This window comes from Oncorhynchus masou, unplaced genomic scaffold (assembly GCF_036934945.1).
Source record: "Oncorhynchus masou masou isolate Uvic2021 unplaced genomic scaffold, UVic_Omas_1.1 unplaced_scaffold_2199, whole genome shotgun sequence".
Lineage (NCBI taxonomy): Eukaryota > Metazoa > Chordata > Actinopteri > Salmoniformes > Salmonidae > Oncorhynchus > Oncorhynchus masou.
The window spans coordinates 59,031-76,259 of NW_027008675.1; the positions used below are offsets into that span (position 1 = coordinate 59,031).

At 42.8% G+C, this 17,229-nt stretch overlaps 1 protein-coding gene across 1 annotated transcript; it reads left to right on the plus strand.

Moving 5' to 3' along the window:
• Positions 1 to 911: 911 nt before the first annotated feature.
• LOC135533078 (anoctamin-10-like) lies at positions 912 to 16,950 on the plus strand. Its single transcript, XM_064960475.1, has 13 exons — positions 912 to 1,070; positions 2,020 to 2,227; positions 3,353 to 3,512; positions 4,160 to 4,357; positions 4,658 to 4,792; positions 5,927 to 6,046; positions 6,262 to 6,831; positions 7,123 to 7,178; positions 7,282 to 7,356; positions 9,274 to 9,456; positions 9,894 to 10,085; positions 10,306 to 10,434; positions 16,765 to 16,950. Exons 3-13 carry the CDS (start codon positions 3,374 to 3,376, stop codon positions 16,933 to 16,935), a joined length of 1,968 nt encoding a protein of 655 aa, XP_064816547.1. The 5' UTR covers positions 912 to 1,070; positions 2,020 to 2,227; positions 3,353 to 3,373; the 3' UTR covers positions 16,936 to 16,950.
• Positions 16,951 to 17,229: the final 279 nt, after the last annotated feature.

Consider the following 17,229-nt stretch of genomic DNA (forward strand, 5'->3'; position numbering starts at 1 on the left):
AGATAGATAGATAGATAGATAGATAGATAGATAGATAGATAGATACTGTTGATGATTAGCTACCGGAGAGAGAGACCAAATCAAGACGCTGGACAGTGTGGAATCAAGTATAGCAAAAAGGCAGTTTATTATGTAAAAGATATCTTGTCCTCTAATTAAGCGTGCACGGACCTAGTCATATGGCTCAGAAGGAGGCAGCTGACAAGGATCTCTAAACAGAGCGCGCAACAGATTTTGTACATAGAATGACGTAGGTTGATTCTTGTAGTTCTGTCTTCTGACTGGTTGGTGAAGGTTGGAGGCGGGTCCTGACCGAGCCTGTGCAGGAGCCTCATTGGTGCCCCGTGAAGTCGTCCCATCCTGGCTCCTGCCCAGTAGAAAGGGGAGTGGAGTGTGTGTGTTCGTGCGATGGAATGTCCGTGTGTGTCCCGAAGTCGTGAGATAAGGGGAGCTGAGGGGGGTAGTTTATTGCTGGGTATGTGTGTGTCAGGGGACAGTGAGACAGGAGAGCAGAGGGGGTCGTGAAACAACAGAGCTGAGGGGGGTAGTTTTATTGCAGGAAGAGTGACCTGGTTCCTGTTTTAGCAGGGGTACGTGAAATGGCTTGAGTCAGGCAGATTAGTTTAGCGCTGTATAATATATGAGCTATGTGTATGAATATTTATATAACAATACACACACACATAACACCTAAGATTTACGAAACGTCCTATTAAATAAAATAAGCGTCAAGTAGCAAATGAGAAATTACCATTTTTGTTTACTAAATTCGACACTCATTGACCTCCATACAAAAATTATTTACCTAGTTGGTTTATTTTCGTGGCCAGATTTTGGGACGATTAAAACTTCTCACTTCGTCTCTTCCTCTGAGCGAACGAGACGGGGAGGGACCTACCTACATAAACTCCCAAGTTTTGATAAACTTGACCAATAAAGTCTCGTTTTCGTTGCAAAACGTTTTCCGTTTGAAGTAAACGGTTTCAGTAAAGAAGAATGCGACTTTTTTTACTGACGCTGTGGGACGTGATATTGCGGAAGATACACACACACGCCACAAATGAACTCTGGTATGGTCAAATGCAATTATTTACACACAAATTGGTAGTCGTATTCGATAGGCTCTTATCAGAGACAATGCTATGAATTCTGTGTGTTATATGACAACCTCAATATTAATAATAAACTAGCCAAACCAAACTAACACGAACCAATACTTGTATCCTGGGAGCAAGACCATAATCGTAATAACCCTCACCTGATTGTCTGGTGAGGTTTAGTCTAACCACAAGGCAGGTAACCACTAGAGCGTTGGACCAGTAACCGAAAGGTTGCTGGGTTGAATCCCTGAGCGGACTAGGTAAACATCTGTCGTTCTACCCACTGTTCCCCGATAGGCCGTCATTGTAAACAAGAGTTTGTTCTTTATTGACATTCCTAGTTAAATAAAGGTTAAAATAATATTGTAAACATTATAACTACTGTATTTTTTTCATAATAAAGACATATGCCGTATGCCTGTCCTACTCGAAAAACGTGTTAGAATCCTATTCAAATGAGGAAGCCCCATTGAAAGTGTTCTTGTCGTGATTTACTTGCCTCTGTTCCATAGAGATAGATACAGGACTCTAGTGCCCAAAAACCGGTCTAAGCATGGGCAGCGCATTTGAAGACTTTCACTATTTTTGAAGTATTCATTGGGCTGTGACTTCTTATGGGTTAAGGAATGAACACATAATTCCATCCAGATCATCAGGAGGGATCAGCCAATGAATTATACTTGTGAGCAAACATTCCATAACTGCAGGTGGCATTCAATCACCAACCTTGGCTTTGTACCTTTTCAAACAACACACCCCAGGTGGCAGTATGCACCCTTTCAGTTCGTTTACTATCTCATAGAAGTAGCAGAAGAACAAAAGTGACTACACTGCCCATGCTCTCACAGACGCCATAATAGGACAGATACAATGTTGCGTCCTCTAACTATCTCTATGCTATGTCGGCCTACACACACAGCAAAGCACGTTGGTGGGTGTGATAACTGCGGGCTGAAGTCTACAGCGGCGCTTGCCTGTCAGTGCCAGTGACGTGGAGAGGCAGAAGTCAAGCAACTCTTCTGATTTCTCAAGACAATAGAAGATTCGAAATTGGTATTTATTGTCGACTTGGCATCGCGGGCAACCTTTAAAAGTGGACCTTATTGCGCCAGCGAACGAAGCACGTGGTGAGTAGCCTTGTTTAAAGAGATTTGTTGATGTAAAAGGCCTACCGGTATCTACTTTTCCGATTTGCGTCACATGTTTCCCCAGTTGTACGTGACAATGTTACGTCAAATCTCAACACATTTCTTCCGAGTAAAGCAATGATGAGTATACCCTATAACAGTGATAATAGCCACCCAACGATACTGCAACGAACGTGCGGTTCATGCCCCGCCCTCTCTCACACCAAAACACTCAGCTGTCACTGTCACTAGCCAGCTTGAGCTGATATTCAGAATCAGATTTAGGAGCAAATTACATTTTAACCTCTTTAATACATGGGAAATCTGTTTATTAAGCCGTTGTGATTCAACGTCTAAAGTAAACAGTCGAATTACATCAATCAGTTGGGCTGAACCCAAGCCATAAGAATGACTTAAAGAGAAGGCGTTTTAGAATATGAAGGCAACTTCAGAAGTTAACGACTTCAGACTGTAAAAAGCTAGCCTGGGAAAGGTAAAGGAGGATACCTAGTTAGTTAGTTGTGCAACTGAATCCAGTTAACTGAAATTTGTCTTCTGCATTTAACCCAACCCGTCTGAATCAGACCAGTCTCTTTAGCCCAAAAATCCTACAAAACCTCATTCGTTTTCCCATAAGCTTTGTCCAGCGAACTATGTGCATACAAAAAGACGCCATTACTATTTCTCTCTATTGAACGTTGAGATTGCTGAAAGGCCAGCTTTTTTGGCAATGACAAGGAGTGGCAAGGAGTGGAATGTTCGCTAAAGAGACTGGTACTCAGACTAGTAAAACGTCTCAAGGCTGAACCCCTGAACATACCACACCTTGTTAGGTAATATAAGATTGTTTTAGGCCAGGTGAAGGTGCTGCAACTCACATTTGCAAGAGGAGCAATAAGTAATTTGGTTACCTAGAGCAACATTTGTATGTGCAACAACTGATATTTTATTTTATAGATTTAAATAGCCAATGTTGTTTATGTATTTAGGCTATGTAAAACATATTGTCACTGTGCACCGATACTTGGATGTTCAAAACTGAAGAATGCTATTCTGGCCTTGTCATTTTGGTCCTTGTAGGCAGTCATGTTTAATTCATTTGTTTCCTATCTTGTCTCTCTCCAGGCTTCACAGGGAGAGGGGAAGATGCAAAAAAGCTTGTCAGTGTATGACAGTCATGGCTCAACATTTGCACCTCTGGTGGTCATCGAGTTGGTTTCGGAAACCAAAGAGGAAGCCATCGCATGGTTACTAAACAGGGTCAGAGACAAGCAGCAAGATGGAGGTACAGTACATTGAGCTTACCTTACCTACTGTATATTGGGAACAGAGATTTGAAGCTTCCCAACAGTTGAAACATTCTTCTCTCCATCGCTTTTCAAATTGCCTCTGCTTCCTCTCTTTTGGCTTTCACTCTATCGTGCTCTCTGAAAGTGAGTGAAACTGATCCAATAACATATCTGAGCCCGTTTCCACAAAGCGTCTCAGAGTAGGAGTGCTGATCTAGGATCTGTTTATAAAATATTATTATGATCTAAATAGCAAAACTGACCCTAGATCAGCACTCCCAGTGTGAGATGCTTTATGAATACGCGCCCTGATGCCACCTCCGATAAGCTATGTGAAAACAAAGCAGGCTGACTATATCACTTATCGTGAAATACTCACTGAAAAGAGCACGGTTCGGTACAATAGTGTGAAAGTCCCTTTTAGTTAATGTATCTATTAACCAGTCAGTCTGGCTCTGTTGATACAACATGGTTGTCCTAGGGTACGTCCCAAAAATGGCACCCTATTCCCTACATAGTGCACTACTTTTGACCTGAGCCCTGGTCAAAAGTAGTGCACTATAAAGGGAATAGGGTGTAATTTGGGATGAACACCTAGTCTATTGATGCCTTCATACCTATCCTGATTCCTCTGCTGTGTTAGGGGCTGAGCTGCTGGTGGAGCAGCTGACTCCAGGGGCCCAGGGCACGGAGAAGGACAACCCCAATGTGTATGTGGTGGGGGCCTCCTGGCAAAGGCTCCTATACGGAGCTGAGGATGTGGGCCTCTTCAAGGAGTTCAACGACGGATCCATGAGAGGCTTCACGTATGCCAACAAGCACAACTTCAAAGAGTTCCAAGGTAATCTAGGGTACAGTACGTCACAAATGGCGCCCTATTCCTTATCGCATAGGGTGCCATTAGTGATGCATACATAGTAAACTGTGAATGTACTATAGATGATGAATAGTATTTTAAATGTTCTGTATTATATTATTACAACTGTATTACTATACAATTACGATACAATGCAATAACTAGATTGATATGTAAATACAGCATGTTTTTAAATAAACATCATTACTACACTAGTGTAAGGGCACGTTATTGTATTGTAAAGTGACTGTAACTGTGTTAATTGTCTGTGTCTCTATACTACAGGTGATGGGGATGGTTTTCTGAGCATGGCTGAGTGTCAATACATCATAAAACATGAACTGGACAACCTGAGGGCCAAGGATGAGGCCCACGTGCCTGGATATCCGAAGATGAAACTGTATCCAGGGAAGTCAGTCAGTAAGTACACCACTGACCCTATGACCTCAGCCACACTGAAACACTGGGTGCACAGTCATCAAACCTGGGTTCAAATAATATACATTTTCTTTCAAATACTCTGAGCCTGCTGCCTGCAATCACAAATACTGGACCATTGAGAAGTGTTAAATCACCACCTGGCCCAACAAATCCCTGTTCCTTTTCCATCATGCTGATGTCAGTCAGGTGTATAGATCTTCTGTATGGCTCAGTCAAGTTCAGCACACATGAAAACCAATACTATTTGAACCCAGGTCTGAAGCCAATTCCATATTTGAAACATAACATACATAATCCTCACATTGTCTCCCCATTTGAACCCAGGTTGAACAATTCCATATTTGAAACATAACATACATAATCCTCACATTGTCTCCCCATCAGAGTCAGAGTCAGCAATAAGGACAATAAATATGCAAATGTTAGTGGATTATTCAAATACGAGATAAGGAGTGAATGCTCTTGCTGAGCAGATAGACTGCTATTCAGCTTAACCAATTGTTTAGAAAAATAATGCAACGTTTTGGAAATAATTTTGTCAAGAAATGACGTGAAATTAAAGCTTTTTATTTTTATACAAATATACTAGTACATATGTGGGTCCCCACCATTGTCTGTATGTTATTGTTTTAGAAAACTAAGCTTTCTCTCATTATGAGGAAAGTTAACAGTTCAAACTCAACTGTTTTCATTGCTCTCAAGTAGCCAATGTTCTCAGTCATTTTTAGCACTTCAGCAACTTAACTAGGGAATTATCTCTCACCAAGAGAGCATAGGCCAGCTTTTCCCAACCCTGGTTCTCCAGTACCCCCAACAGTATACATTTGTTATTGTAGTCCCAGACAAACACACCAGATTCAACTTGTCAACTAATCATCATTGCCTTCATATTCTAAAACTAATCACCCGCAATGAGTTGAATCAGGTGAGTTTGTCTGAGGCTGTAACAACATGTTCTGTTGGAGGTACTGGAGTTGGGGAAACACTGGCATGGGCCACTAGTTCAAGTTTCGTTATGTTTATCTAATAAAGATGGCTCGAATCACATGACAAATAGCGTCAGGAGACTGGGGGGTGTGAATGGACTGACTTCTGTTTTTAATGTAATCTCAGTACGCAGACTGCAATCAAAGGGGATCCTTGTCCAAGTTTTCCCTCTGCATGAGAAGGAGGAACTCAAAAGGCTTTCCTTTTCCTGGTTCAAAAAGATCAAGTTGTCCTTCCAGCCTCTAGGTAAGTTACAGTTGCCATGGCTTGATCATTTGCCCTTTGAATCCTAAGGCTACACAGTATTATCTTAGTGTTATCCATCTCTTTCAATATGACATTCCCTGGAGTATATACAATGATTAGGCTATCGCCATGTACAAGACATGGAACATTCTAAGAACCTTCTAATAGCTTGTTTGTGACTAAATCCTCCCCATGATTCCCCATGGTCCATCCAGATGACATCAGGCACTACTTTGGTGAGGGTATGGCACTCTACTTTGGTTTCCTGGAGTATTTCACCTTGGCCCTGATCCCCATGGCCCTCATAGGGATACCATACTACCTCTTCGACTGGGAGGACTACGACAAGTTCACTGTGTTCGCCGGCTTCAACCTGGTGTGGTGCACGGTGATCCTGGAGTTGTGGAAGCGCCTCAGCGCTTCGCTGGCGTACGGCTGGGGCACCCTGAGCAGGAAGAAAGCCTTCGAGGAGCCGAGGCCGGGCTTCCACGGCGTCTTGGGCGTCAACCCCGTCACGGGGCGGGCGGAGCCGCTCTACTCAAACGCCAAGCGTCAGCTGAGGATCTACCTGGTGTCTGTTCCCTTTGTGCTGCTGTGCCTCTACCTGTCTCTGTACGTCATGATGATCTACTTTGACATGGAGGGCTGGGCCTTGATGATCCATGATGAGGATCCGACCTTCTGGACAGGACTGCTACTTTTTATCCCCAGTATTATCTACGCTGTGGTCATAGAGATCATGAACCTCATATACCGCTATGCTGCAGAGTTCCTCACTGGCTGGGGTGAGTGGGATGGATGGGTGGGTGGGTGGGTGGGTGGATGGGTGGGTGGGTGGGTGGGTGGGTGGGTGAGTGGGATTGGATGGGTGGGTGGATGAATGCATTTTAGCTCATATTTTATCATACATACAATGAAAACAACAGAACACACAAATCATTGAGGCTAAAAATACATTGTCTTAATGCTACAGTGGTGCTTCCTGTGTTCCTCTTGTTCTTTTGCTGACTGTAGGGAGAGTTGTTGACTTGATAGAAGACACACTGTTTATGAAGTCAATGTTATTTTTGCTTTAGAAAACCACAGGCTTGAGTCAACATTTCAAAATCACCTGGTCCTTAAAGTACTGGTGGTGAGTCATACATGAAATTGGTTTGTTTCCATGATCATTTCAAGTTACCATTGATTTTGAAAATCATTTTGTTAACAGTTTACTTGTCATCTTCTCTCCCCAGTTCAACTTCTTCAACTGTTTTGCCTCCCTATTCTACATTGCCTTTGTGATGCAGGATATGGTGCTTCTCAGACAGGTGGGTCACTACCAATGATGTGTATATATACCCTGGATGACTAACAGGGGGCGCTGTGGTGAAGCCACCGCGCAGCCATCTTGGTAACCCTCCTTCATTGGAAACAAGATTTTGGAAGCTATAGAAATGCATGTGTTAATGTCTACATTTGTTTTTGACATGTATATTCTATTACGGACACAAATGCATCATTTAATATTATATGTTAGCAAAACATAAAACAAAACAAAGATATACAAAAAAATCTTAATGTGTGTATATATATATATATATATTTATTTATTTATTTTTTCCTTCTATTGTTACTCTCTCCACTACTACTACAACAACAAAACATCTTAAATACATGTAATTCTGTGCTATTGAATTTCAACAGTGTAGAATTCCATTCATTCCTATAGAGGACTGCTCCCACTGGGGAGAGCCAATATGGCCAACCGGTAGCTTCAAAGCCTCTCAAATGGCCAATACATAGCATCAGCAATCCAGAGTTTATACACATCATTGGTCACTACTAGCCTTTGGCCTTAGATGTTCCGATTCAAGTGATCCATCATTCCAGACATGGACGGCTAGAGGCACTAGCAACAGAGACAGCGATAGATATATAAGGCTCTCACTACTAGCAATATCCCCAATGCTGTTATTGTGTTTCATTTTCTGTCTAAATAGCACTCTATTCCCTATATAGTGCACTACTTTTGACCACAGCCCTCGAGCCCTGGTGTAAAGTAGTGCATTGTAAATGGAAAAGTGTACCATTTGGGATGCAACCAGAGTTGTTTACTGCAGCTACTACTGCTGCTACTTCTGTTGCTGCTACTGCTACTTCTGTTGCTGCTGCTACTTCTGTTGCTTCTGCTATCAATCAATCAAATGTATTTATAAAGCCCTTCTTACATCAGCTGATGTCATAAAGTGCTGTACAGAAACCCAGCCTAAAACCCCAAACAGCAAGCAATGCAGGTGTAGAAGCACAGTGGCTAAGAAAAACTCTCTAGAAAGGCCAGAACCTAGGAAGAAACCTAGAGAGGATCTAGGCTGTGAGGGGTGGCCAGTCCTCTTCTGGCTGTGCCGGGTGGAGATTATAACAGAACATGGCCAAGATGTTCAAATGTTCATAAATTACCAGCAGGGTCAACTAATAATAATCACAGTGGTTTTCGAGGGTGCAACAGGTCAGCACCTCAGGAGTAAATGTCAGTTGGCTTTTCATAGCCGGTCCCTCAGAGTATCTCTACTGCTCCTGCTGTCTCTAGAGAGTAGAAAACAGCAGGTCTGGGACAGGTAGCACGTCCGGTGAACAGGTCAGGGTTCCATAGCAGCACGAGCAGCAGCACGGCCAAGTGGACTGGGGACAGCAAGGAGTCATCATGCCAGGTAGTCATGAGGCATGGTCCTAGAGAGAGGGGGAGAGAGAGAGACTACTATTTCTGCTGTTGCTGCTACTGCAACTACTGCTATTGGTGCTGCTACTACTTACTCTGCTACTGTTATTGGTACTAATGCTACTACTGCTGCTGCTACTACTTATCCTGCTGCTACTACTGCTGCTGCTACTACTTATCCTGCTACTGCTACTATTCGTACTGCTGCTGCTACTAATACTGCTGCTGCTGCTACTAGTGCTGCTGCTACTACAGATACTACTACTACTCATACTACTGTTACTACTACTGTTACTACTGCTGCTACTCATACTACTGCTGCTACTCATACTACTGCTACTACTGCTGCTACTCATACTACTGCTACTATTGCTGCTACTACTCATACTACTGCTACTACTCATACTACTGCTACTACTCATACTACTACTACTGATTCTACTGCTACTACTACTGTTACTACTGCTACTACTCATACTACTGCTGCTACTACTATCTACTATCAATATCCTCTTTTATTTCCTTTCAGAGTCTGGCCACGCTGCTGATAACGTCTCAGATCCTGAACCAGATCATGGAGGCCTTCCTGCCCTACTGGCTCCAGAGGAGGAGGAACAAGAAGGCCCATAAGAGGATGATAAAAACCATGGAAGACAAGGAGCTGCCCCTCTCTGAGCAGGTCAAGCTGGAGGCAGACATGAGCACCTACCTGGTGAGTTGCAGGACTCAAGTTATGGGGGAATGAATGTGTAACTAGGAAGGTTGTGATGAATGTGAATGATACCTTCATGTGCGTTGCACTATCTTTACAATACATTTGAGTCATTTAGCAGACGCTCTCATCCAGAGCGACTTACAGGAGCAATTAGGGTTCATTCCTTGCTCAAGGGTACATCAACAGATTTTTTGCCTAGTCGGATTGGGGATTCGAACCAGCAACCTTTCGGTTTCTGGCCCAACGCTCTTAACCACTGTCTTGATTGGTTTTGCTGTTATGCTTGCCTTTTACACAGAATACCCCCATCAAGTGAAATGTTCCTGCAGTGTTTAGACAAAGACATAGATGAAGAGTCCAGTGGCTGAAGTGGGTATTGTAATGCTCTAGTCTAACCTCATGAATCTGTATAAACTCTGTTGTGTTCTATTAAGGGAACATTTGATGACTACCTGGAGCTGTTCCTGCTGTTTGGCTATGTCAGTCTGTTCTCCTGTGTCTACCCTCTGGCCGCGGTGCTGGTGGTGCTCAACAACGTCACAGAGGTCTACTCGGATGCCTTCAAGATGTGTAAGGTGTTCAAAAGACCCTTCTCTGAGCCTGCAGCCAATATAGGGGTGTGGCAGGTAAGACTGACTTAATAGCTCTTTCTACTCTGTTTAGTTCTCTATAGTACATTTAGTGTGGTTGGTTGGTTTGATGGACTTTATTTGATAATTAAAGGAGATAACGTTTTCAAGGATAAAAAGGTTCATGTCTAACTGTGATTGTTTTGAACTGTGGTGGATAGGAAGGAAAGGGAGACCAGTCAGAGGGGGAAAGTTCCTGTGTTTTCTTTTCTTCCAGCTTGCCTTTGAGGCCATGAGTGTGATCGCCGTGGTGACCAACTGTGCCTTGATTGGCATGTCCCCCCAAGTCAAGTCCTATTTCCCGGAGTCAGAGACACAGCTCATAATGTGGGTGGTGGGCTTCGAGGTACTGTACCATTTTCACACCTCTCACTCTTCACACACAATCTGACTAGACATGTATGCAATCATTTCCTACTAATTTTAAAATCAAATTAAACTTCTTATTTCCAAGATTGTGTCTATTTTGGTGCTTCTTGTGCCTAAATAGAGTTGAAGCAGGCTGGCCAGCAGAATAGAGTTGAAGCAGGCTGGCCAGCAGATGGTGCCAGAGAGTCATAGAATGAGAGCTCCATCCTTGCTGCTTTGGTAGCGTGTGTAAAGATGATGATGACAGGGTGTTTATGTCCTGGCTGTACTGTAGGTCTTGTCTCGTCTCCTCCACTGTGTCTTTGAGTGCAGCTGTAAGCAGGTAAGAGTACAGAGGGTAGGCCAATAGATAGGACCTGTGTTAGTGGGGGAGATATGTGTGGAAGATGCACTGTTAGAGCTTTCAGACCCAGAATAACTCCAGTCAGTCCACGTTTGTTAGGATCACAATTGGGGGAGCTCGTTGTGCAACATCCTCTGCATGCACCTCCAGCCCTCGAGAGAAAATGCTTAAAATAACTAAGACAAAAAAGAGCAGAAGCAGAGGAGAGGTAGTTCATTAGAACAGAATACACTTATTTTAGTAGTCCTTCGAGGCCATTCTAGTGTGTTTTATCTATATGCTAAACAACATTGTATTTTTATGGATTTGAAACGAGGTCATGGATGCATGTTTGGTTGAAAATAGTTTTTGCATTTGTCTACATTTATTGATTTCCTGTCTTTGCACCAGCTAATACAGACCAGCAGCAATACAGACAGAATCATGGACATCAGTAAATACAGTAAATAATCATGGCAGCAGTAAATACAACACACTTGCTGCTACACATACTGTATGTCTCCAGCGCCCAGGGAGTTGCCCTGACCACCCTGTTAGAATGAAGAGCGTGTGTGGCATGTATACTCTGTGCCTGGGCTCTGTGCTCGGCTGCTCAGGCCTTGATGCTGTGTGGTAATATAATGCCGTGACCTCTAACCTCAGTGTCTCAGGCTGAAGTTGGCACGGAGGTGAGCTGCTGCAGAGAGCAGGGTGGATCGGGGCTTATTTTCTTTCTCTCTTGCTCTGTCTCTGCAATCCACCTCACTCTGTAGAACATGTAATGTCACACAAATCTACAGCACGGGGGTTATCACACTGGATTACTGTTTGGTTGTCTGCGCAAGAAAAAGAGAGAGGGATCGTGAGGGAGGGATAAAGAAAACGAGAGAAATAGGAGAGAGCACAAGGTTGCGAGAGAAGGAGAAATGAGGGTAGTAGCTGAGAGAGATGAACCTACCTCACTAGCTTATTGTACATCCAGGCACGTTTCACACTGCTGCCAAGCAGCACATTTCCTGTAGATCTGTGGGTTGGCGTCTCCCTGCCAGATGATTTAGTCCATTACAGACTGGAGCAGCAGAACCAGCCCTGCTATTCAGCATGCAGGGACAGGGTACACACACACTGATCCTTTTCTGGATGCATTGTTTGTTTATGTATTCATTGAACGTTGTCAATACATAATCACCGCAAAATATCTGCCAGAAATTATTTGAGAAATATTCATGAATCACTGATCCACATGATACACTGTGGCAGAGGCTATAAATATCTAGATTCTATTCTATGAATATCTAGATTCTATGAATATCTAGATTCTATTCTATGAGTAGTGCTACAGAGGCAGTCAATGTTGCGCACATATAGCCTGCATCCCAAATGGCACCCTATTCCATATACTCCCCTATGGGCCATGGTAAAATGTAGTGCACTATAGGGAAATAGGGTACCATTTAGAATGCTGCCCTAATAACCAAGCCAGTTACAGGAAGCAGAGCAGGATATGGCTATTAGGGCCTCTAGTGCCTTCTGTCAGGGATGTCAGTCCAGCTCTAAGATACAGAGAACAGGTCTTTCTGAGTCAATCCAGCTCTACGACACAGTGATGTGTTGCTGCTGTACAATACCTCATTTCACCTTTGAGGTGCAGACAGTACTATAGTGCAGTGACTTATGTTGTGGGACCAGACCACTGGATCATATAGGAGGAGAGAGGGAAAAATACTGCCGCCCCCCCCCCCAATTTAAAAAAAAAACATCTGTAGCATCAAATGAAAAAAATGTACCTTGTGGAATTTGATTTCTTCACCACCATATAATGGCGCATTGATAGATCACATGTATGGAAGTTAGCCTATCTTGCATAAGTTTGTGTTTTAAAGGCCATGGACTCCGTCTAGTCAATGCAAAATGTTACGAGGGCCCTTCGGCTCTGTCTCTCTCGCTCTCCTGGCTAGCTGTTCCTCTGTCCTGTCTGTGATTGGCTGGGACTGGGCTCATTGTTGAGCAGGTGATACCTGGGTAATTACTGTACAGCATGGCATACTTCACAGAGCAGTAACCAGGCAACAGGGTAGCCGACCCATGGACACAGACGGTCGGAAGGAGGGGAGAGAGAAGAGAAGGCTAAGGAGCAGGAGTAATTGAAACACTTGATGATGCCTTGGCAGTCAGGGCATCCAGGCCAGGCATTCTCTCCAACCTCTGCCTCTCTGATGCACTGATCCCAGTCTAAGCGGTCACTAGACATTGGATTGATGGAACATTCCTAGATGTAATGATTAGCCGACATGCAAAGATTATTATTATTATTATTATTATTACACCAAGTTTGCACACACTAAAATGCTGTTGTCATTGTCAAGTTGAATGTGTTTGTACATTTGCACAGATTATGTAATAGAGTTATAGTTCATGTTAACTTACCCTTTCATGCATTATCCGTGGACCAAAGCTGACTGACTATACTTTTTAAAATTAGATGGAATAAACATTCCACGGAACAAGGAGAAATCAGGAGGAAATATTTATATTTGACCTTCCATCCTATTCCCAGATAAAGCCTATACTATTTGTGCTAGTAAAACACATCAGTAGTCTTTGTTGTCACTTTTCCATGAGGGTTAAAAAGGCAGGAAGTCAGAGAGCCAATCCCATTTGAAGGTGTTTTTCAGATAATCAGATTATAATCCAGCAGCAGGTTTTCCATGCCCCAGACCCTGGGCACTGCCAGTTGGCATTCCCTGTACCAACCAATCTAATCCCTATATAGCTAGTGCACTAGGTTTGGCAAGGGCCCATAGTGCTCTGGTCAAAAAGTAGTGCACTATGTAGGGAATAGGGTGACATTTGGGATGTGTGCTGTTTACCAACATAATCCCTGAACACTGCATCTAGTGTGGCTTTTACTTTGCTGTTTTGATTTAAATATGTAAATGTATTTCTCGCTATCAAACAGTGACACATTTTTAGAAAATGTTACCTAAGCTCTCTCTGTGTGTGTGTCAGGGTTTCCATTATGAAAATGTGGTGGCAGACATTTGACCTATAGCATTTTCATTTAAGTAACAGACATTTGAGAAATGTACTGGTCCAATATGATTAGAGTGTCTGCCCACGGTGCTCAGAATGACAGAAATCACATTTTAGATGATGGTAATTCATTTTAACAGAACATGCAGGTGGAGGATGCAATGACGTGCGTCCTTACCGCGCACTTTGAATACGTTAGAATAACTGTCCACATTTAACTTTTTCTCAGCCAACGACGACTGACCAACAGCAAAATCACTAGTATATAGTTTCAAGTTCTTAAATAATAAGCTGAGCTCCTCAGTCATGTTTTCTTCGCCTCACATTGTCAACGAAGTCTGTTTTGTTTTTTAACATCCATTGTGAAAGAGAGTTCCTCAGAATTTGAAAAATCTTTCCAACACTCCCGGCCTCGATAATCACCAAGCGTTGGTGTGAAAAAGCGAAATATCATGATCTGATGATCCCATATAGCTAGTGGAAACGTCATTAAAAACACAGCTGCCTGTCCGGAGTTCACCGGCACAGAAACTTCAAGGGGCTGGAATAGGCTAGTTGATACAGTGTTGCAAGTTCCCTATCAACAGCTTTTAGCCAGACCCAGTTGATGATCTGATACAATGTTGCACTTCACTAGCAATATCCTAAATCAAGACAGACAGAAAGGGAGGCAGACAGGCGGAGTAGAGATTAATGTGATTGAAAGAACCAACATTTTCATCAGGATATTTTCTACTGTTTTTATTTGTCAGCTTTAGGCCTATGTAATGTACTTAGTTGATGACGGCAGATATAGCCTATAGGCCAATGCAGCAGTAGGCCTATCTCTGAGTTCAATGCGCTCTTCTTTAGCCACCAATGGATCACAGTGTGTCCATGTGGCGGAGGCTGGCACTCTCGCCTTTTTACATATTTAGCATTTTACTTCAGATTTCTATGATTAACCATGTGACAATGATTTTGAGAAATTACAATTGTATTATTGAAATGAAACTGTTCCATGAAAATGTGCATATAAAAATAATCATAACTGTCACGCAGGTTTTAGAAATGGTAGGATAGATTGTAAACTTCCCCAAACTTGAAACTCAGGAGCTGCCTGTGTGCTTTACTATAACACACGTTAAACAGATTTGTGAACGAGCAAGCGCGTGCAGACATAGGAGGTCCCGTGCCCGCGTACGTCTATCAAAGGCCAGGTTTTGTGCCGAAAATCCCCCCCCCCTGCCAGAACACACCCCCTTCACTTGAACGCGCACACACTCGATTCTTCATTGCTGCGACTTGCTTGCTAGTTGAGATTTCTGATCAGTGAGGCTGCGTTTCATTTTATTTTTTATGTCGGTTTGATCCGGGGGGTGGGCACTAGTAATATCTGCAGTTTTCGGTTTGGCTATTTGTTTCAAGTTTATTTTCTGGCCGAAATCCCCCACCATTTCTAATTTCCTTAATTTTGTGGCTATAGTCAAATACTTTCTGTGGCTTACAACAGTCAAATACTTTCTATAGAACAAACGCACGCCATATGCAACCAAAATTAATAATTAATGTGTGTGTTATATTACAGACAAGGGAGTAAAATGTAGTCAAGCAATAAACATTTCAGAACAACTACTAGTCGAATAAGACATGGGAGAGATGACGAATTTTGGCAAAGAGATTTATTTATAGACTAATACACTTGAAACAAATAGCCAAACCGAAAACTGCAGACATTACTAGATCCTCCCCCGCGATCAAACTGACATATAAAATAAAATGAAACGCAGCCGAATGTGATCAGAAATCTCAACGAGCAAGCAAGTCGCAGCAATGAAGAATTGAGTGTGTGCGGTCTGCTGGAGACCGAAGCAAAAACTTTTTTAATCAGACAAACTCAGCCAACACTGATACACAATCAATTAAAATGACGTCCATAAAATAGTCCTACTATCAGGGGAGACAAATAGAATATGACATCCATCTAAACTGGAGCTGGAAACTGTTGTCCAATAACTAACTTTAAAGTAGCACTGATAGGGTGAATATGCGCAGTGCACACTCACCAGGGATATACTGGTGCCAATAAGATAGACTATAGGCCTACTGTTGTTCGCTCAACTAAAAGACAGATTTGATTATTTTCATTGTCTTCTCTTTACAGCAATAGCCATTTGCTTTCCAAACTATGTTTCCCCACAATTTAATTTATAATTATTGCGATACGGCTTGCTGGTCTTCTACTTTTCGTTGACAGTCGCAACTCAACAATCATCTATTTGATATTTACAACGTGCACAGCCTAAATTGCGCGAGCTGCCTTTCCTTCCGACTTGTAGTCAATGAGATTTAAAACAACAAGACTAGGGAAGCTAATGGTCCTCTGTGGCTAAATCATGATTTAGTTGCCTATTTTGAATGATTTTATTTCTGTATTGTAGGCTAATTAGGCGATATCATTTTGGCAATTTATTTCAATTTACTTAGGGAAAGCTTAGCTTCCCCTAGCATTATGGGCTCGCCACCTATGTCAATCTACTATCCCCCATAGTAAAAAGAATTGACCTATTCTATTGGTCAGCTTGTCGAGAAACAAAATAGCCCAAACAGACCCTGGGACAGTTTTGGGACAATAGAAAAAAAATGTTAAAAAGCAATGACTCTTCTGCAACAGACCAGAACATTTGGCTGAAAAATGTAAAATTGGCCTTTCCAATTTTATTTATTGGCTTTTCAAAAAAAAAAATGTATCCTGAAAGCCGGCTATTACCTGCTAACGGAAACCTGTGTGTGTGGACAGAAACAGAACATCCAGTGACAACTCTGACAGAGGTTTGTCCTGTAATTCACAACCCAGGATGAAATACTAATGACCTGTCTGGGGGATGCATAGAGGATGTCTGGGAGAGGAGAGGACGGTCAGTCAGTCACTCGGTTTGCTCTGTCTGTCCTGGTGATTTATCTCAAATAAAGGTTGACACAGAGGAGAGAGGAAGGGGAGTTGTGATGTATGGTGGAGTAGGAAGTACCTCTGTCTGGACAACAGAAGCTGGGCTGGCACAGCGCTACTGCAGAGGTCAAGTGAAATGTCTGTTTAGCCTGCTGACGATCAAGGACGCAGGTGGAGATGACTTCTTAAGATGAGACATAATGGGAGTGTATGCAGCCCAACTCTACTGCAGACTGTGTGGTCTTGTTAACCACTCTTACTGTGTCATTGGTGTAACAGCCAGAATAGTAGGAGGGTGTCACAGATCCATAACACTAGTGTGCTGACGATATCTGAATTGTGCCTCTGAAATCGTGCCGCAAAACCCCATATGGTTGGTATTTCACAACACGAGTGACAATGAACGGGGGCATGTATCTACTGTAGGTATGGGAAGTGGGAGAGGGGCTATTCTTTTCATGGGGATGAACTGAAATTGAACTCGCACT

Bases quoted from the DNA above. Each gene is read 5' to 3' on its own strand.
- LOC135533078 (XM_064960475.1), top strand. From the start codon at position 3,374: ATGCAAAAAAGCTTGTCAGTGTATGACAGTCATGGCTCAACATTTGCA. The intron at 10,086-10,305 runs GTAAGACTGACT...CTTTTCTTCCAG, and splicing joins CCAATATAGGGGTGTGGCAG to CTTGCCTTTGAGGCCATGAG. The intron at 10,435-16,764 runs GTACTGTACCAT...TCTCAAATAAAG, and splicing joins TGTGGGTGGTGGGCTTCGAG to GTTGACACAGAGGAGAGAGG.